The sequence below is a fragment of the Mustela nivalis genome (assembly GCF_964662115.1).
Source record: "Mustela nivalis genome assembly, chromosome: 1".
Lineage (NCBI taxonomy): Eukaryota > Metazoa > Chordata > Mammalia > Carnivora > Mustelidae > Mustela > Mustela nivalis.
The window spans coordinates 115906380-115932260 of record NC_139020.1 but is presented as its reverse complement, the minus strand read 5'-3'; the positions used below and the strand labels follow the sequence as shown (position 1 = coordinate 115932260).

The 25881-nt window shown below is 39.8% G+C and overlaps 2 protein-coding genes across 28 annotated transcripts in view; one reads left to right on the top strand and one right to left on the bottom strand.

The window, feature by feature from the left end:
* Window positions 1-10709, top strand: part of DRC9 (dynein regulatory complex subunit 9) — a 56952-nt gene extending 46243 nt beyond the window's left edge. For all 6 annotated transcript variants that reach the window (XM_082700108.1, XM_082700110.1, XM_082700105.1 and 3 more), the window contains 3 exons: window positions 8248-8379; window positions 9076-9177; window positions 10244-10709. In XM_082700108.1, the coding sequence (XP_082556234.1) occupies window positions 8248-8379; window positions 9076-9177; window positions 10244-10381 (372 nt within the window). In that variant the 3' untranslated portion in view covers window positions 10382-10709. The remainder of the gene's footprint in view (window positions 1-8247; window positions 8380-9075; window positions 9178-10243) is intronic.
* Window positions 10710-11673: 964 nt separating this feature from the next.
* The window catches only part of LRCH3 (leucine rich repeats and calponin homology domain containing 3), a 121117-nt gene continuing 106909 nt past the window's right edge, over window positions 11674-25881 (bottom strand). For 13 of the 22 annotated variants that reach the window (XR_014302881.1, XR_014302882.1, XM_082699415.1 and 10 more), the window contains 2 exons: window positions 20796-20873; window positions 11674-14620 (listed from right to left, as the gene is read on the bottom strand). Coding sequence is in view for 20 of the 22 variants with exons in the window: in XM_082699415.1 (XP_082555541.1) it covers window positions 14498-14620; window positions 20796-20873 (201 nt within the window). In the remaining 2 variants the exon portion in view is untranslated. Of the gene's footprint in view, window positions 14621-15595; window positions 17504-20795; window positions 20874-25881 lie in introns of those variants that run through there. The other 9 variants (XM_082699407.1, XM_082699403.1, XM_082699396.1 and 6 more) reach the window with 1 other exon arrangement.

Sequence of the window (25881 nt, the reverse complement as noted above, 5' to 3'; positions counted from 1 at the left end):
CATGTGCAGGTTAGGGCATTCATTGGGAAATAATGGGACACTGAAACTCATAATAGGAATATCTCAATGTATTCAGAAGTAATTAATATTCAACTCCCAAGTAACTCTGAGCCTCCCTTCCCAGTGGAAGTAGTATGCCTTTGCGGGTTTGGGAGATTAGTCTTACTTTCTGTGAAAATGCCATAGTAATAACTTCATCTAAGTCAGATGCTCTCTCTCAACACCCAGCACAATCACTCCTCTTGTCCCTGGACCCATAACTAGAGTCAAATCTCAGCAAGCTTCAGGGTACAGGTAATTCAGATATCTATAATTCAGAGGGAAATAGCTTATAAACCTAAAGAATTACAAGACTTTGCTTGTAATTGGGAGACATGTGTGGGAATGGATTCTAAGGGTGATAGACCAACGAGGGTGGAATGTAACGCTAGACTGAGTCACGTTCATTGATATGGACATACTTACTGGAGATTCTGGATCCCATGTGATAGCTTGTGAAGCTGGACTCTAACGGTTCACTTGAAACTGGACTCAGCGACTCGGCAGTGGCCCACATTTAATGAGGTGGAGATGCCACAGCTTCCCTAGTAGGATTTAGTGGAGAGAATCTAAAGACTTAGGGAAATGGGAATATCAGAGTGAATTTGTGTGACCTACAGATCTGCTGCTGAACACCTACATGTAATGAGTTAGTGTGAGACATTTCTTCCCAGAGGACACTCCCATACTAAGACATTGAGAAATTTGTTCGTGAGGGAAGCACTCACATCCTCAAAAAGGTCTTTGGTTGCTTTCCTAGGTAGGCCACGTAAAATCATGGGTGACATCATCATTGAAATGGCTTCCCTGCTTTCAGTGGTGATGATGGGATTCTGCAGAGCCAGAGGACATGAGGCAGCACTTAACTGCCAAAGAAAGGTGAACACATTTACCATGAAGGACAGCGGGGATGTACCAGAAATCAGAATGCCTTTGCTCTTAGTGATATTTGACAATGGCTAATTAATCGGTACCCCTATGAACAAAATTCATGAGCAGCCTGATAAAGAATTACTTGATGTATGTAACAGAAGAAAGCCAAAACCACAATAAAGAGTCATGGTTTCTCCTCCAATTTCCAGAACTAAATCAATTCAAAGACCAAATCCCCTTAAGTGGAAGGGCCAGGTCCCCCTGAGGATGAACTCTACATCATTATGGAAGGTATATACTGTGAATCTTCCCCTAAGCCTACTCAAAGGGACCTGTGGCTATTATTAGAGTTACTGTACACTGGAAAACAGAAAATATCCAGACCCTTTCAGATTACTAAACATTGGCTCTGATTTAATATTAATTCCTAGGGACCTGAAACAATACCGTGGTCATCCCTTCTCAAAATGAGAAATTATAGTGCTCAGGTGATCGGCAGATCTGCTTTACTCCAGGCCCACTTGCTCTGTGGATCCACCCTGTAGTTATTTCCCATTACTGAACATAGAATTGGAATAGACATACTCGGCAACAGACAGAATTTCCACATTGATTCTCTGATTTATGGAGTGAGGGCCATTATGGTAGTAAGGACCAAGTAGAAGTCTCTGGAACTTCCCCTTCCTACCAACATAGTAAATCCTAAGCAGATGCTGCACCCGTACTGCAAAGGCAGAGATCAGTGCCAACAAAAAATAAAGCAGCAGAGGTAGTGATACTTACCACATCCCCATTTAGCTAAGCAGTGTGACCTGTTGAGTTGAGTGATCTTGGATAATGACTGTAGACTATTGTAAATGCAATCAGTTGATGACTCCAATTGCAGCTACAGTTCTAGGTGTAGTATCTTGACTAGGGAAATTCTTCAGAGGCCACTGGCAATCGGTAGGCGGCTGACCAAAGCCTGTGTCTCCAACCCAATTTGGAAGAACCTCCAGAAGCAGTTAGCTTTTTTTTTTTTTTAAAGATTTTATTTTATTCATTTGACAGAGAGAGATCACAAGTAGGCAGAGAGGCAGAGAGAGAGAGGAGGAAGCAGGCTCCCGCTGAGCAGAGAGCCCGATGCGGGACTCGATCCCAGGACCCTGAGATCATGACCTGAGCCGAAGGCAGTGGCTTAACCCACTGAGCCACCCAGGCGCCCCCAGAAGCAGTTAGCTTTTACCTGGCAGGGTCAACCGTACATCTTCACAGGCTCACATCAGGGCTGTGTCCCTTCTGTTCTTTCTGCCATAATATGGTCTGCAGAGATCTTGCTTGCTTTGACTTTCTACAAAACATTGTAGTAGTCCCCTTGCTGATTCTATCTGCTGAACAGGACAAAGCAAGGACTTTGGGTGCCTTAGTAGGACTTATGAATGAGAAGGTGGGACAGAAGCTACTTTTGGTACCAGTTTTTTTTTTTTTTTTAAAGATTTTATTTATTTATTTGACAGAGAGAAATCACAAGTAGGTAGAGAGGCAGGCAGAGAGAGAGAGGAGGAAGCAGGCTCCCTGCCGAGCAGAGAGCCCGATGCGGGACTCGATCCCAGGACCCTGAGATCATGACCTGAGCCGAAGGCAGCGGCTTAACCACTGAGCCACCCAGGCGCCCTGGTACCAGTTTTGAATCACTGTTCAGTTAGGTGACAGAAAACACAACAGTTCTTTCAGCAGGGAATGTTTAGCAAAAGAATCATTAAGAGTAAGGGATTGGCTACAAAGAAAGGATAAAAGAGAACTCTAAAGAAACTCCCTAGGGTCAAAGGATGGTATCCAAGGAAGGGAGGAACAGAGATGTTTGCTTCATTGCCCTGGGTCAGAGCAGGTTCATAGGTAGTGGGATAAAGTGGACAAACTGGGAATGGTGGGTTCTTTGGTAAGCAAGAATCCTACTGTTATGTCAGCAAAACTTGTTGGTGAATAAGTGGCATCAGTGTCCCCCACACAGGCCACTGTCAGCTCTGTGCCCCAGGAACAAAAGAGGAAGGACTTGAACAAAGGAGAGACGCTTTCCTGTCATGTCCCTTTAGCGCCCTCTACTGACAAGGCTTATCACTGTGCCAAGTGGCAAAAGAACCAAGTTAGAGCAAGCATCCTGGTTGACAAAGTTGGCTGGTGAAGGATTCATTTAGAGAGGCAATAAATTGATAACTGGCACAAATGGGGTTGTATGAGGTTTACTACATAGGTTTACGGTAGATAAACTTTTATCAAGTTAAATAAGTTTCCTTTCGGTCTTGCTGAGTTTTTTGTTTTTTGTTTTTCGTTTTTAATCTGGAATGAGTTTTGATGTTTTATGAGATAGATTTTTTCCATCCATTGAGATAAAGGCTTTTTATTTTTTAATATGCTAATAAAGTAAAATATAGTAATCATTTATTGATGAATCATCTTTAAATTCTTGGGATAAACCCTGCTTGTTCATAATACATTATTCTTTTAACAGACTGCTAGATTGGTTTATAGATTTTTATTTTGTATTTATATATTCCATAAACAAGTTTAACCTATAGATTTATTTTTTAGTGTTCTTTGTATTGTAACAGTTATGGTAGCTTAGCAGCTTGAGTTGGGAAGCTTTCCATCTTTTTATGCTCTGAAACCTAAAAATACCAATAGAACAAATAGATTATTATCTGTTCCTTGAAACTTTACTAAAATTTAGTCATAGACAATCTTTTTGAGTACCATTTTCAAGGGGAGATGGTTAGCTACCTTTTCAATTTTTCAATTATTGATGTCTTCACTTAAATAATCTTTTTGAGTCATTTTTGGTAATTTCTTCCTAGAAAGAACTCATTTCATCTAAAACATTCATTTCAAATTTATTAATATAAAGATGTGCTCCACAGTCTCTCACAACTTAAAAGTTCCTTTATTTATGTAGTTATTGTTTTCATCTTTATTTTTTAAAGATTTTATTTATTTATTTGATGGAGAGATTGAGAGAGAGCACAAGCAGGTAGAGCAGAAGGCGGAGGGAGGGGAAGCAGGCCCCCCCGCTGAGCAGGGAGCCCAACATGGGGCTCAATCCCAGGACCCTAGGATTATGACAAAGGCAGCAGCCTAACTGACTGAGTCACCCAGGCGCCCCTCATCTTTATTTTAAGAAATTTGTGTCTTCTCTCCCTTTTTCTTGCTTAAATGATTTGTCAAAGTTTTGACCATTTTATTGGTCTTTGCAAAAACCATCTTTTGGCTTTATTGAGCAAATACTTTTTCATTTTCACTTTGGTTTTTGCTTCAGTTTTGAGTAGTTATTTTCTTATACTTCCTTTGAGCTTATGTTGTTAATCTTTGTCTAGTTTTTAAAATGCTCTGTTCATTGACTTTTGAATTTTATTATTTTCTACTATATTCATGTAACCCGACATATTTTTCTGGGTACTGTTTGGCTGCAGTATACAGGTTTTGATACATAATGCTTTTTTAAAAAAATATTTTTATTTATTTGACAGACAGAGGTCACAAGTAGGCAGAGAGGCAGCCAGAGAGAGAAGGAGGGGAAGCAGGCTCCCTGCTGAGCAGAGAGCTGGATGCAGGTCTCGATCCCAGGACCCTGGGTTCATGACCTGAGCCGAAGGCAGAGGCTTTAACCCACTGAGCCACTCAGGCGCCCTTGATACATAATGCTTAAGTTATCATCCCTTTTTTTTAATTTTAAAGACTTATTTATTTATTTAGAGATAGAGCAGGAGAGTGTGTACAAGCGAACACAAGCAGAGGGAAGGGCAGAGAGAGAGGGGGAAACTGGCTCCCCACTGAGCAGGGACCCTGATGTGGGGCTTGATCCCAGGATGCTGAGATCACAACCTGAGCTGAAGGCAGACTCTTAACCGTCTGAGCCACCCAGGTGCCCTTAAAAGTGTATTTCTTAAATGTCCAGGTAGCTGGAGTTGGAGAAGAAATGTGTAGGCTTTCTGTTGCTGACAACCCTTTGACGTCTACACTGTCTTCCATTGTGGTGTCGTTATGTGAAATGTAAGACTTTATGCCTTTTGGCATTTGTTGAGCCCTCATTTGGGCTTCATATATGCTCAGATTATATGAATATTCCATGGGTATTTGAAAAGAATTTGTATTCTCTGTTAGGTATAAATCTGGGGTGCCTGGTTGAGTGTCTGCCTTCAGATCAGGTCATGATCTCTGGGTTCTAGGATTAAGGCCCATGTCGGGCTCCCTGCTCGGCAGAGAGTCTGCTTCTGCCCCGTTCTTCCCTGGCTAGTGCTCGCTCTTGCTTGCTGTCTCTCAAATAAATAAATAAAATACAATCTTTTTTTTTTTTTTTTAAGGTCTAATAGTCTGTCAGATTCTTCATGTTATTTATTTTGATCTAGCTGAGCTGTTAATTTCAGAGAAGTATGAGAGCCTCCCAAGATGATTTCGAATCTGTCAATTTCTTATATTTCTAATAATTTTTGCTTTATATATTCTAAAATGGCATTAGAATATAAAACTTCATAACTACAATATCTTTTTAATAGAACATGCCTTTTCTCAGGATAAAATATCCCTTCTTGTCTCATTTAATTATTTTTGGCTTGAATTCTGTTTTTCCAGATACTACTTGCCAACCTGCTTTCTTTTTGCTATGATTATATTGTTTTAGTTGTGATTTTTATAAATCGTTCATAGATTGACTTTTTTTAAAAATTGGACACTATTTTGATAGGAAAAATTTTAAAAAATATTTTATTTATTTATTTGACAGACAGAGATCACAAATAGGCAGAGAGGTAGGCAGAGAGAAAGAGGAAGGAAGCAGGCTCCCCGCTGAGCAGAGCCCGATGCAGGGCTCGATCCCAGGACCCTGGGATCATGACCTGAGCCGAAAGTAGAGGCTTTAACCCACTGAGCCACCCAGGCGCCCCTATTTTGATATGGAAATTTACCACAGTTTATTTTTATTGTGATTTTTAATTTATTTGTATTTACTTTTTTCATCTTATTTTATATTTCCTGCTTTTCAAGCTTTTTGGTGTTTCTTTCCTTCTTCTGTTGGATTGATGGAATTTTTATTGTTTGATTTTTTTTTTTCTTAGTTAATTGTTTTGAAGATTTTGTTTGTCAGAGAGAGTGTGTGAACAAGCAGGGGGAGCGGGAGGCTCGGGGAGAAGCAGGCTCCCTCCCTGCTGAGCAGGGATCCTGACCTGAGCTGAAGGCAGATGCTTAACTGACTGAGCCACCCAGGTGTCCCATATTGTTTGGTTTCTTGCTGTCTAGTGCAAATTCATCATTTGCATACCACTTTCTTAGTTTTGTAATATCAGCATACCACCGGTGTTATTATTTTGTATATACTCACTTCAACAAAATTTTTTATATTACTATAAAATAAAAACCAGTATCATTTGCCATAAATAGAAATTAATATATCTAGAAGTTCAATAAATATCAAATGATGTTATTACATTTTAGCCATTTCTTTTTACCTGCCTGGAGACTGTTCTTTTTTTTTTTTTAAAGAAAAAAATGTTAACAAGACTTTGAAATGTTAAAGACATGATTGCACCAAACTGATGTTCTCTTTAACTTGATCAGAATAATTGACTCACGTTTTTAAAAAATTCCATGTCAATGTACAACCTAAAGACTCCTCTTTTTTTTTTAAACTTTTGATTATTTATTGATTGATAATTAAAATAAGCACCATTTATTGAAATCCTTTTAGTGCCAGGCACCGTATACATTATATCTATTCTTCATAATATTCACAGGACATAAGTAGTAATATTCCCATTTTACAAAAGAAGAAACAAAGCCTCAGAGGTATTAATTAACATGTCCAATATATACAGCTAGAAAATGGGAGATTGAAGATCTGAACAGGCCTCTGATAGGCTCTGAAGCTTGTGTTGTTTTCCTTGCGTTATGCTGCTGTTTTTTCTTATATTCCACTTGTTCTATTTTTTAAAATTTAAATTCAATTAACATATAATGTGTTATTAGTTTCAGAATTATAGGCTAAAGACTCCTCCTGAGGTTTCATTCTTGAGGTACATGATCTAGTAGTTTGGAAGTTATGCATTATATTCTTGGAGTGGTAACCCTTCACATTTTAACATACTTATACTTTGTTCAAAGTATATTCTTTATACTTTGTTCTGTACTTTAACATATATATGTATACTCTGTTCATCTTAAGTCTAGAGTTAATCAATACTTATATCTTCTTTTCTTTAATAAAGCAAAGTTTTACCTCTTCTCTTCCTCTCTTACATCCCATATTGAAATCATTCATTACGTATTTCCGTTTTATAAATGAGGGAACTGAGGCTTAAAGAATTTAAGTTAACATACTTGAGGGCCAGAGCTTAGGAGCGAAACCTAGGCATTCTGTCTTCAGAGCCTATCTGTTTTTTCCAGGAGACATAGTGCCTAATTTAGGATTTTAGTTCCAGATTATGGTTTACTTTAAAAAAAAAAAAGTATTTTATGTAGCTTAAATAAACATGCTGTCGTTTCTCACATGTACTATCTCTAAAATGAAATTTTAGATTTCATTGCTAAAATACACTTTTGAGTAACTCTTTTGGAAAGACCAGGTATAGTCTTTCTTTCCTCACAATTGAATGCTAGGTTAGCTAAGTACAGAATCTTAGATTCACATTTATTATTTTCTAGGATTTTGAAGACATTGTACCCTTCTCAATTGGCATCTACTGTTTTTTTTTTTTTTAAGATTTTATTATTTATTTATTTATTTGAGAGAAAGAGAGCATGAGAAGGGGGAAGGGGCAGAGGATGGGAGAAGCAGATTCCCTGCTGAACAGGGAGTCCGACGACGCAGGGCTCCATCCCAGGACCCAATAATGACCCGAGCTGAAGGCATATGCCCATCTGACTGAGCCACCAGGCAGCCCTGGTATTTACTGTTATTAATCAAAGAACTATCTGATGCCATTCCTTATCCTTTAGAATTTTCTACCTACCCTTTATTCCTTCCAATTTCCCTTATCCAGACCCCTTGGAAGGCCTTCTTCCTTCTGTTTTTAAATTGAATAATAATATTAAGTATACAAACATTAAGAATATACTTTGATGAACATTTGCATGCGTGCACACACACACACACATCCTGTAACCACCACCCACATAGAGAACATGTTTACAACATCCCAGAGTCTCCCTCGTGTCCCTTCCTGATCCAATCAAGCAACCTGCCCCTAGAGGTAGCCATGATTCTGCCTTTTTTCACTATAGGGAAGTTTTGCTGGTTCTCGAACCTTATATAAATGATTTCATAAGGCTTTGTGTCTGATGGAACCATGTTTTAATGTTCTTTCCAAACAGAAACTTGAGGAAAAGCTAGAGTTCTGGATGGAGAAATTTGATAAGGACACGGAAATGAAACAGAATGAACTAAATGCTCTCAAAGCTGCTAAGGCCAGTGACTTAGCACACCTTCAAGAACTTGCAAGGACGGTAAGGAAGCAGTCTCCACAGTCTAAGGCTGAGCACGCCTGAGGAATGGGCGGTAGCTGAGCTACAGTAGCTGCGTGACAAAGTGGAGGTGTGCCTGTAAACCACTGAGCCTCTTCTCCCATGATGATGACGAGGATGACGGCATCCACGATGGGGACAGTATTGGCGGCATCTGACAAGCCTCCATTGTGCTCGTTCTGTCCCAGGCACTTATTAACATTCCAAAGGACTTACTTCACCCTCACCACCTCTTGAGATAGATACCATTACTATTTCTACTTTATGGTCTCTGAAGCTAATCTGTAAATTATGAATTTTAAAAAGCTTCTGATTATTGTCTCATCATTGAATAACTGTAAAACTTCCCAAATATCTCTTTTAAAAAAAAGATGACTGCTATTTGTATGTGTACTTTCTATGAGTTTAAGAAACAGTACTTTGAGGTCATTAAGCACACAAGTTACTAGTTCATTTTTATGCAAGATTTTACAGCAAATTTGCTCCAAACGGAAACATTTTTATATAGTTAGTATATGAATATTTATACCATAGGAATCCACTTAGTTTTTCTTTTCGTTGGTTTATCTTTAGGTTTGGCAGGCTTTATTTTCAAATTTTATATTAAAAGTGCAAGGCTGGCTGGCCATACCTTGCCAGGACAGTCTTATAACCTAGGGTCCATGTTTACTTTTACAGATAAGGGAATATGAACAGGTCATCATTGAAGATCGGTTAGAAAAGGAGAAGACCAGGAAGAAGAGAGAACAGGATGACTTGGAGTTGAAGAGCATCATAAAGGTAGAAAGCCAGAGTTGGCATCTTTTTTTTTTTTTTTTTAAAGATTTTATTTTTATTTGAGAGAGAACACAAGAGAGGGGAGGATGAGAGAGAAAGGAGCAGGGAGCCCAAAGCAGGGACCTGATCCTGGGAATCCAGATCATGACCTGAGCCTAAGGTAGTCACTCACCCAATGGAGCCAGCCAGGCGTCCCACAGTTGGCATCTGAGGGCACGTTCAATTCATAGCTGGCCTAACACTGAGCAACACAAAGTCTCTTTTTCATTTATTATGAAGCATGAAACAGATCGGTATGGAAGGATGGCTTTTTGTTATTACTGGAATTTGCCTGCAGTCCTTGGTGCAGGGAGATGGTTCACATAGCAAGGGGCATATCCCTAACTCTTAATCCAGGGGAAAGTGGTGGTCAGCAGAGGAAGCGGGACCTAGAATTTATGCCTGAAGGTCGTATTTAAGAATATTATTTATAGTCAGAACAGCTCTTGGAGAAGCTGTTTTTTTTTTTTTTTTTTTTTTTAATTAACTCTATCCCCAATGTAGGGCTTGAATCATGGCCCCAAGAGCAAGGTCACATGTTCTACCAACTGAGCCAGCCAGACACCCCGGATGATCTTCTCAGAATCCTATTTATCTAAGTTATCCCAGGCTATCTGCTAGGTTCTGACAAGACCTGTTTTCAAAAAAGGGGGGATGGAATAAATAGAATTTAGCATGCATGGCGGCTTCCATGCTTCAGACACACACCATTCTTTTTTTTTTTTTTTTTTAAGATTTTATTTATTTATTTGACAGAGAGAAATCACAAGTAGATGGAGAGGCAGGCAGAGAGAGAGAGAGGGAAGCAGGCTCTCCGCTGAGCAGAGAGCCCGATGCAAGACTCGATCCCAGGACTCTGAGATCATGACCTGAGCCGAAGGCAGCGGCTTAACCCACTGGGCCACCCAGGCGCCCGACATACACCATTCTTCAGACATAAGTTACTTTATGACAAGACAACTCCCTTATGCAGAAAGGATGGGGATTGGCATGCCTGTTCTATCGTACTCACTCCCCCTTTCTCTTCCAGCTCCAGGCCTGGTGGCGAGGCACTATGGTACGGAGGGAAATTGGTGGCTTCAGACTGCCTAAGAAGGAGAAAGATGATGGCAAGGATTCTAAACGTAAAGGCAAAGACAAGGACAAGCGGAGAGGCAAGAAAAAGTGACAGAGTTCTCATCTTTTCCTCTGGTCTTCTGGCAATGGGAGGATTTGGAGGAAGAAACATTTTAGCAGCACAGACAAATTGTATCTACAGGTCGTTTCTTATTGAGCATTCCCAGGCGCTGCCTGTTCTCTCCCATTGCCTGTTGTATTAGTTTTCAAACCCTGAATTAGGACTATACCATCAACTTAGGGCTTCTTCGTATTTTGAAAAACTTTCATTGGGAAGAAGTATTTCTAGGAGTCTTGTGAGAAGATTCCTGTTGCTTTTTCTTAACAGAAAAAAGTTCATGGGCTTATTAGTTGTGATGCATTAAAACTTCAGTAATTTCTGTAATGTCTCCAATTCTATATTTTGACTACAGTGAAAAAACTCTTGAGCAAAAGTCAAGTGTTCATTCAGAACTACAAGATGATGTTTATAAAGTGTGTGGCAGAATACAGACACTGTAAGGTCAACATTGGTTCCTTCCTGCCTTTTAGGTTAGTATCACCTGAGTGTTTTTTTGAGGTGGCGGGGCATGGAATACATATCTTAAGTTGCTTCAGCTCTTTTTCTGGGCAACAGGTAGGCATATAAATTATAAATTAAAAAAATAATAAATTGGAATCAACGGAAATGTTAGGACGACAATAGTATAATAAAGGCGGGGACCCAGGCCTGCTGGAAAACTAGCCTGCAGGGAGTTTTGATTAGTGAGACACCGGGGTCTATGCCTGTTTTGCTCCCTCAACAATTCTCACCTTCAGGATATTATGGCTAAAAGAGTAAAGATAATCCAAGCAGAATGTCTTGGGAAGCTAAAGCTTTCCCTATTGCACAGTTGGTAATTTCTTAGAGAAAAGTGTCCAAATGCATCTTGTGTATATCACAAATTAAGCCTTATATGTAATCCCAAATGCAGGGCAATACGGTTATCTATACTTCCTTGGAAAAGTTTTAAAAAAAAATTATCTCAAGGGCCTGTTATGAGGACCCCGTTTCTCCTGATGTTCTTTCAGGGAACTAAATAAATAACCTTTCATTTTTTGCCAAGGAAACCATGCTTTAGGTATGAACATTTTCTTTTCTTTTTTTTTCTCCCCCTAAAGATTTTATTTATTTATTTGAACGAGAGAGAACACAAGTAGGCAGAGAGGCACACAGAGAGAGGAGGAGCAGGCCCCCCGCTGAGCAGAAAGCCCAATGTGGGGCTAGATCCCAGGACCCTGAGATCATGACCTGAGCAGAAGGCAGAGGCTTTAACACACTGAGCCACCCAGGTGCCCCTAGGTATGAACATTTTCAATTCAGCCTTTATTTCATGCGATTGAAGTGCTGGCTTTTATTTTAATGTGAACATGTAAGGTGGCGTACAGGCAATTTAAAATAACATACATGATACTGACATATTTATACTTAGAACTTATGCATTATATTTACAGACATACAAATATAGGACAATGTTTTACAAAATCTTTTACTAATTACATGTTTACAACATTTCAGAAATAAAATGAAATCTGCTGTAAATCATCTCACTGCAATACATATATAAAAAGGTTTCTAAATATCCATGTTTTCCTTCATTTCTATAACCATTTTAAGTACTTGGTTGCTAAAAATTTGTCCTACTCATCAGCAGAGTCACACATCATTAGTCACTGCTAAGCTGTAGCAAGTAAGAGAAATCATCGACTCCTCGGTTAGCTATGAGGCTGTATTTAAGTAAGCTATTAAAGAGAGTGACCTCCTAATAAGCTCCCTACTCTCTTCTAGCCAGACAAAGAAAGGCTCCTGCACCCAGCAGAGAACCTGCTGACTGCCAGTCTCCAGGGCTGTCAGGGGCCCTAGTGGGTGGGCACTTAGCCTCCTCCTGTTCAATGATCAGCCATTGCTTCAGTAGGAAGGAATCTCATCAACGCTCAGTGGAACCCCTACAGGGTCTTTGTCTTACACTGGAGTCTAGCAAGGCTAAATGTTACATTTTCTTTCCAGTTTATCAAAAAACAAAAACACAAAAAAATGGTACGTACAGAACAATGAATATAAAAATTTTCTAGCAAAAACATCTTGATTTAGGAAAGAAATTCAATATATTTGATATTTTTTTCTTTATCAAGCCAAAACTGTACACAATTTTTTCCTAGTAATTCAAATATAAATTTGCATTAGTTTGATGAAAATATGTGAATAAGGTTGCACGTTATGTGTCAGTTGTGAAATAAGTGGTAACTTCCACTTACTCCTATGGGATAATTAGTTGCAGATGTTCCAAATGTTGCATTATGTATGTCTTCTGGGATTATTCCTTACATAATAAGTGATAAGCAGTCCTCTTCTTTGCTGAGTTTCATTTCAAATGGCTTCTATTATTTGGAAATTGTACTGAGGTGTAATGTTGAGTAGAAGGAAAAATCCTTATAGTTTAAAAATGTACACAGCTAAATTCTAAACAAGTCGCTCTGATTGGTGGGTCTGTTTAGAACTGTAAATTTAATGGGGTCTGGCTCTAAGCACTTAAAAAACATTTTACTTTTGTTCTGAAAAGGTCAGTGAAGATCAGTGGGCTTTGAGATCAAATGTTTTATGTTCCTTAATTTTAAACTTTGACAAAGTGGTAATGTTCTGCTCAACTTGTTTCCCAGTGAGAACAGGGAGAAAACATTATTTTGACCAGATGTCAATATGATTTTACCCAGTTACTTTTAGATGTTGCACTTACATGATAAAGAGTGAACATTTTGCTCAAATGCATGCATTGGTAAAGAAAGTCCAGAACAGTTTATAACCCAAAAAACCTCAGATTAACTACTATCTTCAGTTACTCTATTTACTTGATTTATAAAGGCAGTGAATACCAAAAGATACACTGACAACTAAAAGGGGTTCAAAAAATAGGATAAGAGAGACTTTCGTAGTTTAAGCTTGAACAAAGGCTCCTGGCTTTGTGTTTCATGAGCCTTGGGCCCTCCTACCTGGCCCACAAATGAGTGAAGGCACCAATGGTAGAATTTGAAGAGCTAGATACAGAGACAGCACATGGTTTTTTAAAGAAGCCCCAAGTGCCTTATTTCAAGCATGTAACTGGCAGTTACTTGAAAGAAATTAAGAAACTTGGCTACTCTTTTATTCCTTTTGCTCTGTTTTCATAATCTTCCATTAGTCAGGGAGCTAGAAGTGTATCGGCCGTGAGTGGAAGGTATCTGCAGGCCCTGGTATCCTGCGAGCAGTGTGGGGGGAGGTGGTGGGGGAGCTCAATGCAAACGATGCTGAGTAGTGCATGTTACCATCCTAAGGATTTGGAACCCTTGTGTAGAGTGCTTGTTTACAATATTCAGGTAATAGCAGAATGTCACAGATGAGAACCAAGCTTTAGGTGGTGGTGGACAGAAGTTGGGAGAACGCCTAGGACACTGGCCTTAAATACAACTTACCTCTCTCATTGCTATACCGTGCAAAAATCTAGGCCTTCTATATCATATCTGGTTTGCTTTAGACATAAGGTTTTTTTGTTCTGTTATTTTTTGTTTTGTCTTGGACAGACAGTCCAAAGTAATATAGCTTCTGGTTTTAAATGCGGCTGATGAACACAGTGGAGTCACTGCTCTCCACATCATACAAAAAATACCCAGCTTGGGAAAGTGGTCTCACTATGTCTGTTGAAAATGCAGATACCCAGGCCCCGCTCTAGACCTCCTGGAATGAGAATCTACACTTTAACAAATGTTCCAGGAGAATCTAATGAGTCACCAGTTCCAGAAACAGGAAACGGGTAAAGATAGTAGCATGTCTGTGCTTTCAGGAAAGCTAACTATCCCTCTGAGAGGCTGTCTTTCTGGAATGGGAGACAAGCCTGCTCTCTAGGAAAGCCCAGCCCGTTTAGGCTTCGATGTCAGGTTCTCAGTGACGAAAGGACGAAGTTTCACCTGCAAAAACCAACCGTGTCTTCCTAAAACTATTCAATGGAAACGGATATAACCTCCCCTAAAATGGAGAAATGAAGCAAAATATTCCTGTCAGGAATCATGGAAACAGTCCTTTTTAAGAACACGTAAGAGCTTTGTGGAAGCAGCCAGCTGGCAGCGGCGCTCACGTCCTGCTCCAGGGTGGCCGGGCCAGTACCCGCGCGCAGGGTCCTCATGCAGCAGACAAGTGGTGCTGCTGCTTGGGCGGGGCAAGCTCCAGGAGAGCCTGCACCGTCACTGCGACCTGGCTCAAACCTTTCTCTTCTAAAATGTGCAGAGGCAAACATAATTGCTCCTGAAATGGGACAACGTAACATAAAAACAAACAAAAGAGAAAACAGGATGAACATCAATGAACTGAAAAAACAAAAACAAAAACAAAAACATAAGCACCTCTTCTCTCTTTCCTAAAGGTCAACTGAGATAGGACAGGTCAGCACCTGGGGAACTGACCTCTGTTCATACGAGTTACACGGAGATGGCATCTGACACTGTCACTTTATTAGAACAAGTAAAACATACATACAGGTCATTTGGAAACTGGAATAAGGACAAGTTACAGACATAATACATACAACAGAGGATAACAGAATCCTATGGGGTCAAAGAAACATCTTTCATCCCCAATAAATAAAAGAGCAATGCAGATCAACAAAATGAGGCAGGGAAAACGGAAAAGCAGTTCCAAGTTACCAGACGGCCCAAGCCCAAAAGATCTAACATTGTAAGAGAAAGTGCTCCAGAAATTACATAACACGGGAATGCGAGATGGGTTCATGCCATAAGCCAGACTGCACGAGGGAGGGAGGGATGCCCTCCAGCTGCCATTATAATCCTCTTTGTGAAAATCAGGGCTCTCGTGCCAAGTAGGGGACACAGGAAGAAAGTCACTATTTCATATCCTCGTACTGAATGGATTGAATTATGTTGGAGAATGATGACGTGAGTTTAGTCAGGAATGTCTTAATTACCATATATGTAAAAGGTGTTTAGAAGTTTCCTAAAGGAAGTCAAAATACTTCTATTGTGTTTGCCTCGTTAATGTTTGGTTAATCCTTTCTTGAAAAAGAAAAAGGCAGAGCTCAAGAATAGCACCTATCATTGGTTTTTCTTTTAAGACTAAATATTCATAAAAACAGACGCTACTCATAAGGGACAGAAAGTAGAATTCTGGTTCCAGTAAAAAGGAGACTATACATGTTTATTAAAGAAGACAGCTGGACTCTTCATTGGCACTTTACCTTATTATTAGGAAGTTTTACAAAATTAGTTGCAATAAAAAATATAACATTTATTTTGAACAGATAGTAGTACTTGTGCCTCTTACTCAAAATATTATCTTGATAAAACAATGTAATTATGATCTTCTGACCTTATAAAACTAGCAACCTTGTATAAATACTTTGAGTACTTTGTCCATGCAGATGAACTACCCCAAGAACTACCCCAACATGGACCTGCAGGGTGTTTTGCTCTTGGGAGAGTCCTATTTTCTCTGAGGCCAATTCCCTGGTCTCTTCTCCAAAGCGCCCTGCCCTGCGTGTGGTTTAGCCATTCCTCCCGAGGCTTATGTTTTCCAGACGTACATTTACCTTCCAGGGGGCTTACAGGGAACGCCATGTGCTCTGAAGAGAATGTACAACTACTTCCTCCCAACCACACACAAGACCACATGTTTTTTTATTTCCTAAAGGGACAAAACTCCACAAAACTGAATGGTCTTTGACTCAAGACATCTTAAAATCAAAGCAAAGCAAACCTCCCAAACTCTGGAAGGTACTACTACTGTATAAAACTGGCCTTCAACACAGTGTTCAGTGTTTCAGCATTAACAGGAGATAGGTTTTTAATGTGTTAAAATAACTGTTGCATTTGATATGGAAGAAAACCAAAGCAATCACACCTTTAGGCTTATCACTTCTACAACAGGGTGTTCTGTTCCCTGCTTTGAGTTCAGTAGATTCCTGAATGTTCAGAAACCCTATCTATGAGCAGTAGAATTTGAGTGCAATCATAAAGTAGTTGCAAGTATTAAGGCCAGCAGCTCACATACTGAACATTCTGAAGAAGACAATACCCGCTCACAGCCTTGGGGACAGGACAGAGACTGCTGCCTGGTCCTTAACCTGCTACCGTTGTTCAGACATAACCTCCTCAATAGCTTAATTCAATACCAGCTCACCCACTAAGAGTTCAAGTATATTGGAAATTACATAAATTTCACTTTTAAATTCTCAATAGGACTCTAGAGGTGAAGCTCAGTTAATGATAACAAGCATAGTAAATCTGGACAGGCGCCTACTCCTGAAAGGTCAGCTCCAGATCATCTGCTTGTCACGGACCATTTTACATGCACACTGGGCTCAGAATAGCAATCTAATGAACCTGCCTGATCTTTGAACTGAACATCCTGATCAAATTAAAAATTACTGATTAAATGGCCAATGCTTCCAGACGCAGACAGTAAATGCTTAGGTGGACCCACGCCTTCCAATACAGGGACATCTCAGGAGTTTAGGGCAAAGCTCAATGCAGAGATCTAAGTGACCAGGTGCCTTTCCAACCAGAAAGGGTACAAATATGTTCCTTATGTGTTTAAAACGCTGGAAAAACGGCCACATGGGAATTTTATTAAGTCATTTGGAAATAAAGTTCTAAGTCACAGTCTAAGAACAGGTCCAGAATTCTATGAGAGATACCTCAGCACTTTTGAAAAGAGAAACAAGGCCACAGGCCAGGAGAATGGACAAATGACCAGGAGAAAAAAATGCTGGTCTTTTAGTCTTTGTGAACAATCATTAATGATTACTAATGTGATGGGCTGTTTATCTGGACATATGAGGGCATTATCTACTTTACTGGTTAACTCTTTGATGGTCGTAAATAAAGCACATATGTAAGTACTTTGTAACAAGAAACAAACCTCCTTCACCAAGCACAGGAATGAGGTGGGAAATCGCTGGATACGATCTTTCAGCTAGAGGGGGAAGATCCAGTAATAAAGCAGACAGAGAGTTAACATTAAAGTACAATAAAATGCCACAAAACCCAAAAGCTGGATAGACAGAGAGATAAAACTGGATTCTTCTGAATGTGCCCCAAGAGAAAGTAGGGTTTCAACAGTTCTTTTAACACGGAGGTTTAGCTGAAGGATGTCAGAAGGGGAACAAAGATTGTCCTGTCCAAAGTGTGAGCAGAAAAGGAAAACAGAAAAACAAAGTTAGTGGATTGGAAACACAGATTTGAGTACAGAATCCAACACGATCATCTCAATCATACTCAGAGAAAGACATCCTAGAAACATTTGTTTACTATGAGGAATGAAAATAAAATACTGAAAAACAGAACTACAAAAAGACTCCCTCTGTGTGCTGAGCTTGATTTTACTATTAAACGGGCTGGTTGGTGACCAGTACACACACTCAGCATGCAGAGAACAGACTGGGTGCTGGCTCAGGGTTGTGGGAGGTCTCTAAGTGGTGAGGTCTGCGCCAGGCAACAGCTTCTTTCCCAAGGCTCATTCTTTCCTATTAACAAAAAAAGAATGGGCCAGAAACCAGAACAAAAGCTGGGGGTGGGCTGAAGACAGGGAAGTATTTGGAGAAAGCCACGTAAATCAGGGTGGTCCCAGAAGAGGAGAGCCCAATGACGGAGGAAACTTACTCCCTGGAGGCCAGGTGGACCAACTGATTTGATGTACGAAATGAATCTAGAGGGGTAAGGGGCCTAATAGACCACCCAGACCCTCCAGCTCACAGACAAAGAAATTAAATAAGTAAATAAAAACACAATCAAACTGGAGAACAAGAAAATATTCTTCAACACATAACATACAATAACTAGGACATGAGATGCTGGACTCAAACAGATGTTTTTGTCACCCATTACAGTTTTCTGAATGTAACATACTTAATAAAAGCAGAATAAGAGAATACCCACATGCCCAGCCTTATCAGAGGTTTTCAAGAGTCGTCTTATTCTTCAGTGTTTCATTCAGAACTTATAAAACACTTCAAAACTTGTGCTGAGAAGGGAAACTGTTCACCTTTCTAGTTTCTAGACAGAATTCTGACAAATATTTACAATATTAAGTTTTATGTTACACATTTTCAAAAGTGACCATTATTATATCCCTGATTTAGTGTTACTCTAAAGTTTAAAAAGAGAAGTGGGGGTGTTTAGGTAAAGGTCAGAGGGACCTGAGAAGGCCATTGAGAATCTATGAGTTGATGTATTCATTCATTTTCCTTCACTTCGTTCTAAGCAAATAACTAACTTTTTAGCAGAAGTAGCAGCGTACGAGGAACCTGTCTAAAAGTGGTGGTGGTGATGGTGACAGCGGTAGAGACTCAGGTGGAAGGCAGAAGGGGAGAGGCAGAGGGGGCCTCCAGGGATTGTCCACTTCCTCTTTCATATCGGGAAGACTGAGAGGAAGGAAGGTGGTGTTAAGAACCCCAGTCTAACCACCCTAGAAAAATATCCCGTCTTTTAAATTTGAATTTTTTTTTTCTGTTTCCTGCCTTCAAATAGTGTGGCTCTGGTAGGAACAGGGACAGGCTAGCCCATAATCATCCCTAATAACCATCGCTTGGCAAATGCTGAATCAAATGCACATTTTAAGGTAGACTGTATTTTGCCAATTGTTGGCAGGTACCTTTGGAAAGAACTTCAGTGTACGGAGTTTAAGTCTGAGACAGATGATGGTTCTCTAAAGCCCAGAGTGCAAGTACAATGACTGTAAAGCTGGTGAACAGTACTTTGCATGGGTCTGACATTTGCCAGGCGTGCTCCCATGTCGTGCTGTTTGGGGCAGGCTGTGGGCATGCGTGTGTGATGTGATGATCATGTAGGAACAACTTCAACAGACGGAAGGAAGTACTGACAGATGTTAGTGTGTACCTATGAATATTAGAACCTGCTTATTAGTATGGAGAAAATGCATGCTATTTGATTAGTAACCTTATTAAGGCTCTCTATGGTTAAAAGTGGTTTGTTCTAAATGATAGGATCAGTCTTTAGAAAACAGCAGGATATAAAAGTGAAAAATCTGCTCTGGATTTGTCCACAAAAACAAACATAAAAAGGTCCTTGCTAATACCACAAATGTAAATTTCAGTTATTTTTATAACTCAGATTTGAAAAAATAAAACACAAAAGAAAACAGTGAAAAACAGATTTACAACCTACTTAATAAAAGGGGAAAAAACAATGGTGGAAATTCACTGTGGCTCACAGATGCTCTACAGAACCGGACGTGTTCTCTTCCACCTTTTGCAGCACATATATGAGCTGCCACGGGAAGGCTGCCCATGGGACGAGTGGTGCTGTGACCTCCTCAAGGCAAGGTTAGCTGCGAGAGGACCAGGGAGCCACGAAAAGGGAGAATCACTGGCGTGAAAGCTGTTAGGACAAGGGCTTAATTTCAAGAGCAACACTGGGGTTGAGTCCAGGCCAGTCCTGGGGTTCTGACAGGAAGGTGACAGAGAAGAGTCATGATTTTCTTCTTGAAGGTTGGACACCAAATATGACAAGAACTGTTAGGGTTATGGATAATGGAACAAAGTATCAAATAGCACCAAGTGGTTATTTCTTTAAGCGGATCTGTGTCTGTGGCATTAAATATAGAATTTTTTTTTAAGAGTACCATGCTTAGTTGGTTTAGCATCATTGTTTTTAAAAGGATAACGGAATATAAAGTGCATCAAGTTCATGTCTCTTAATTGCATCTATAAAGTTTAACTATTTGTATAATAAAAGGCAAGAAAGTTGTAACTGAGGAACCTAGAGACAATAAATCTCAAGAGCAGGACAAATGCCTAGAAATGGCCTCCTGTATGCTCAATTCCAAAGGATCAGAGCTTAGTGAAAACAGCTAGTGAAATCTGAGTGTGGTTTCTGATGTGGTTAACAGCATTGTCCAAGCGTTTGTCAGTTTGGATGACATACTGTGTTTATGTAGACGATGTTAACAGGACCGGAACAGCAGCACAGAGAGTGACTATTCTAGATCTGTCCTATTTTTACATTTTTCTAAGTCTAAAATTATTTTCAAGTAAACATTTTTAAAATGTATTAAAGTAAATGTCAAAAAACCTGAAACCAAAGGAAGCATTCTCAATCTGAGATGCACTCATTCTGAAGCCCGGGGTCTTATGTATGAAGATGTATACAAGCAAGCAGGAATGTTTCAGAAAATGTCAAAATATCTATTTTTGATTACTTAGCTTTAAGTATTACAATATATTTAAATTTATATGTATATTACTTTTTTTGCTTGGTCCTTGGAAATAATTAAGGAAAACCGCTCACCAGTATACTGACTGACTCTAGTAACACAACATCATGTTAGTAATTACCAACTTCATTTAAAGTGAGTCCTGTAAGATTTTAGATACTCTCATTTCCGAAAAATTTTAGAAAAATAATACCCAAGTCTCTTTAGGCAACATAAGAAACGATAAATTTATTACCTGAGGTACACCAATTTTTCTGCAAGCTTCTAGGAAATTCTCCACATTCCGCCTGCATTTCGCCATAGTTAACTTAGGCTACAAAGGAAGGAAAATGTGGTGTTACTCTAAAGTTTAAAAATACCCTTGGCAGTTGCTTTGTAAATTCAACATTCTAGAATACAGGGTCAGCAAACTTCTTAAAGGATCAGATAATAAATGTTAGTCTTCAAGGCTATAGGAGATCTGCTAAGAGCTTGAAAGCAACCACAGGCAATATATAAGCAATGGGTATTCCAGTAAAACTTCATTTACAGTACTATGCTGTCTAAAGATACAAACATAGTGATCCAAAGGGGCACGTGCACCCGAATGTTTATAGCAGCAATGTCCACAATAGCCAAACTATGGAAAGAACCTAGATGTCCATCAACAGATGAATGGATCAAGAAGATGTGGTATATATACACAATGGAATACTATGCAGCCATCAAAAGAAATGAAATCTTGCCATTTGCAACAACATGGATGGAATTAGAGCGTATCATGCTTAGCGAAATAAGTCAAGCAGAGAAAGACAACTATCATATGATCTCCCTGATATAAGGAAGTGGTGATGCAACATGGGGGCTTAAGTGGGTAGAAGAAGAATCAATGAAACAAGATGGAATTGGGAGGGAGACAAACCATAAGTGACTCTTAATCTCACAAAACAAACTGAGGGTTGCTGGGGGGAGGGGGGTTGGGAGAAGGGGGTGGGATTATGGACATTGGGGAGGGTATGTGCTTTGGTGAGTGCTGTGAAGTGTGTAAACCTGGTGATTCACAGATCTGTACCTCTGGGGATAAAAATATGTTTATAAAAAATAAAAAAAAAAAAACTTCATTTACAAAAATGGGGGCTAGCCTTGGGCCATAGTTTGCCACTGCCTACTTTAGACATTTTACTTTGATTTTTTGTAAGGCAAGAAAAATTTTAGAGACAGCTGTTTAATTATATCCATTTTAAAACAATATTGACTGAAGAAAATTTGTAGTGACAGCAAAGAAATTACCCACAACCCTATCATTCAAATATAATCACAGCCAAACTTTATTTCCTTGCAGTCTTCATGAAAGAAGATAATTAAAAAAAAAATCAACATCTTTTACTCATAAATATACTATGGGTGCATCACGTCTCTACTCAGTGATAATCCTGGAGTGTTTTTAAACATATGAATTTTATTTTTATTTTTATTATTTTTTTAAAGATTTTATTTGTTTACTTGACAGAGATCACAAGTAGACAGAGAGGCAGGCAGAGAGAGAGAGGGAAGCAGCCTCCCTGCTGAGCAGAGAGCCCGATGCGGGACTCAATCCCAGGACCCTGAGATCATGACCTGAGCCGAAGGCAGTGGCCCAACCCACTGAGCCACCCAGGCGCCCTAAACATATGAATTTTAAAAGACTGGATTAAAGAACCTGTTTTCCAAAGAATGCAGATTTCCCAAAGTTAATTTCCCTAACTTCTACTTAGTAAGCTTGTTTCTGGAAAGGTCTCTTACTAACAACAAAGTGTTATCACATGACCTAAAGTTGTGAAAAAAAGTTTTTAACCTAGTGGGTTATGTATAGATTATGATATAAGGTAGAAATATGAATTCCATTTCCCAGAATGATTAACAAATTCAAATGTTCAAATTCATTGGCTGTTCTCCAACATGTTTAAGCATTAGGCACAGAAACCAAATGTCTGCACGAACTCTGCCTTCGCGTTTTTACCCAAGTAAGCAGATGGAAGCCTGTACCACCTCTAGAAAACAAAGGCTTCACTTGTGAATACCTGGGTTTTTCTTCGAAGATGGAATATGATACTCCATCACAAGCAGAGGGGAAATTAAATAAATATAAAATAGTGTCTGAAGAACTATAATCTCAGCCTGAGAAAAGGAGCAGGGGCTAGGACTGGCTTTATTATAACAAATAAGAATGTGGGATGAAAGGAAAATAATTTTAAATTTTTTAAAGGAGTACTTGGGTGGCTCAGTTGGTTAAGTGTCCAACTGACTCTTCATTTTGGCTCAGGTCATGATCTCAGGGTCGTGAGCATTGGGCTCCGCGTTCAGAAAGCAGTCTGCTTGAGATTCTCTCTCCCACTCCCTCTGCCCCTCCCCACTGCCCTGCTTTCGTGCACCCTCTCTAAGTAAATCTTTAAATCTTTAAAAAAAAGTTTAGGGGCACCTGGGTGGCTCAGTGGGTTAAAGCCTCTGCCTTCAGCTCAGGTCATGATCCCAGGGTCCTGGATTCAAGCCCCGCATCGGGCTCTCTGCTCTGTAGGGAGCCTGCTTCCCCCTCTCTCTCTGCCTGCCTCTCTGCCTACTTCTGATCTCTGTCTGTCAAATAAAATCTTAAAAAAAAAAAAAAAACAGTTTAACTGAAAATAAATTTAAAAAAATTTTTTTTTTAAGATTTTATTTTTTTATTTGACAGAGAGAGATTACAAGTAGGCAGAAGATTTATTTTTTAGAAGATTTCATTTATTTATTTGACAGAGAGAAAGACAGCAGCAGCAGAGGGAGAAGGAGAAGCAGACTCCACTGCTCAGCAGGGAGTCTGATGTGGGACTCGATCTCAGGACCCTGGAATCATGACCTGGGCCAAGAGACAGATGCTTAACCAATTGAGCCAGCTGGGTGCCCTAAAGATTTTATTTTTAAAGTAATCTCTACACCCAAATGTGGGGCTTGAGCTCACAACACTGAAATCAAGAGCTGCATGTTCCACTGTCAGCCAGCCAGGCTCCCCAATAATAATTTTTGAATTTCAAATCGAAGCACTTTCCAAAAGGTCCTGAAAGGGGATAGGAATTAGGTTTCTAGGACAGTACCCATTCTTGCCTCTGCCAAGTTGTTTCATCATTGAGGTAAAAAAGGTTTTTTGTTTTGTTTTTTAAAAGAGAGTGAAATATTAATGGCAGAAACATTAACGGTAGAATCATGATCTTAACAGAAGGAGGAAAAACACCATGGGAGTTCACACTGGCTAATTCACACTGGAGCTGGGCTCCTTCTCTTCCACTTTTTACATGTGAAAGAGCAGGTGTTCATTGGATAAGTAATGTGGTCTTCTCAACTCCTGGCTAAAGAGGGAGACATAAGGTAAACTGAGGCACAAAAGAAAAATCACTGTGGTGAAAGCTATTAGGACAAGGGCTTAACTTTAAGGGAAGTTGGGCAAGTAAACACAAGACAAATGCATTTTACAAATGCTTTTAACTGGCTAGACATTCCCGCTCCCTATACCAGTTTCCCTTTCTGCCTTTAAAAATGGAATAGAAACATGTAAATAGCTTCTCTTATTATAAAAAGACCTTAGCTAAACAAACCAGGATGTTGGTCTGGGTTTGCAGAGAAGGCCAAGGGTGTGTCAACAGGGAACCATGGACTTTAGCAGAAGAAAGGAACTGGGCATTTCATTCTACAAAAGAAGAACCCCCTTTAAAAAGGTATTTAAAGGGCGCCTGGGTGGCTCAGTGGATCAAATCCTCTGCTTTTGGCTCGGGTCATGATCCCAGGGTCCTGGGACCGAGCCCCACATCGGGCTCTCTGCTCTGTAGGGAGTTTGCTTCCTCCTCTCTCTCTGCCTACTTGTGATCTCTGTCTGTAAAAAAAAAAAATATATATATATATATATATATATATTTAAAAAGGGGTGCCTGGGTGGCTCAGTGGGTTAAAACCCTGCCTTCGGCTTAGGTTATGATTTCAGGATCCTGGGATTGGGCCCTGCATCGGGCTCTCTGTTCACTGGGGAGCTTGCTTCCCCCTCTCTCTCTGCCTGCTGCTCTGCCTACCTGTGATCTCTCTCTCTCTGTCAAATAAATAAATAAAAATCTTAAAAAAAAAAAAAAAGAACCCCTAAATTTCTGAAACTCTACCATTCAGATGTCAACATCCATGGGAGGGGAGAGTGAAACAGGTCCAACTATCTAGATGGAAGAACAAGGTTTCTATGTAAGCAAAAGGCTAAAGGGATGAAGAGTTCATGTTGCTAAGTTAAAACTGGTCCAGGAATCACCACCATCTCAGAATAATGATCATGGAAACTAACCAAACATTACCTCCATGAAGGTTACTAGCACCCGAAGACATAAAAGATGTCTCTGTTTGCTGGGGGTGGGGACGTGAGGGAGGCAGCAAAAGAGAAAATGTCCTTTGAGATTTCCCCTACAGGCAGCACGGTTCTGACTGACAAAGGTGAAGAGGAAGGAGGAATAATCAGCCCTCTCCCCAGTCATTTCTTCCTTTACATGACAGTATTTCATAAATGGGATTAAACTCCTTATAGTCTGGTGAAAGCTGTGAATCTAATATTGAGAAAAATACAAATGTATGCAAATTACGGAGTTCATGGAGCCTGAAGAGCCCTAGGAATGCCTGATCCCAGGCTACAAATGTGTCCAACAGAATGGCTAGTCCAAAGGACCCATGCCGTAGACTCCCCATCACCATGGAATGCAGGACTCATGATTTTGCTTTAAGTCAAGTCTCAGAGAACCTGCTATCCCCAAAAGGTTTTCCAGAAGTTTGGGTGATAAGTTGTGTATAGCCTGTTCTAATTCTCTAATGTACAGCCTGATCTGAATAAGAAATCTTATTTTCCACTTTTCTGAAATTTGAAATGATTCAAGAGTTTTTCAGGTCATTTACCTTGGAGATGTGGTTCATTCAGTGAGTTGTTGATGATTTTTTGATAGGATTCACTAGTACATTTCTAAGAATGTGAACCATACTACATAACACCTATGCCTATTAAACCAAACAGCAGTTCAGCAAACATCATTGACCCTCTCCCAAAATAGCAAAAAATGATGAATTATAACCTATTATGCCTTTCTGAGTTTCTTTTTTTTTTTTTTTTTTTTTAAGATTTTATTTATTTATCAGAGAGAGAGAAGGGGAGAGAGCGAGCACAGGCAGACAAAATGGCAGGCAGAGGCAGAGGGAGAAACAGGCTCTCCGCTGAGCAAGGAGCCTGATGTGGGACTCGATCCCAGGACGCTGGGATCATGACCTGAGCCGAAGGCAGCTGCTTAACCAACTGAGCCACCCAGGCGTCCCCTGAG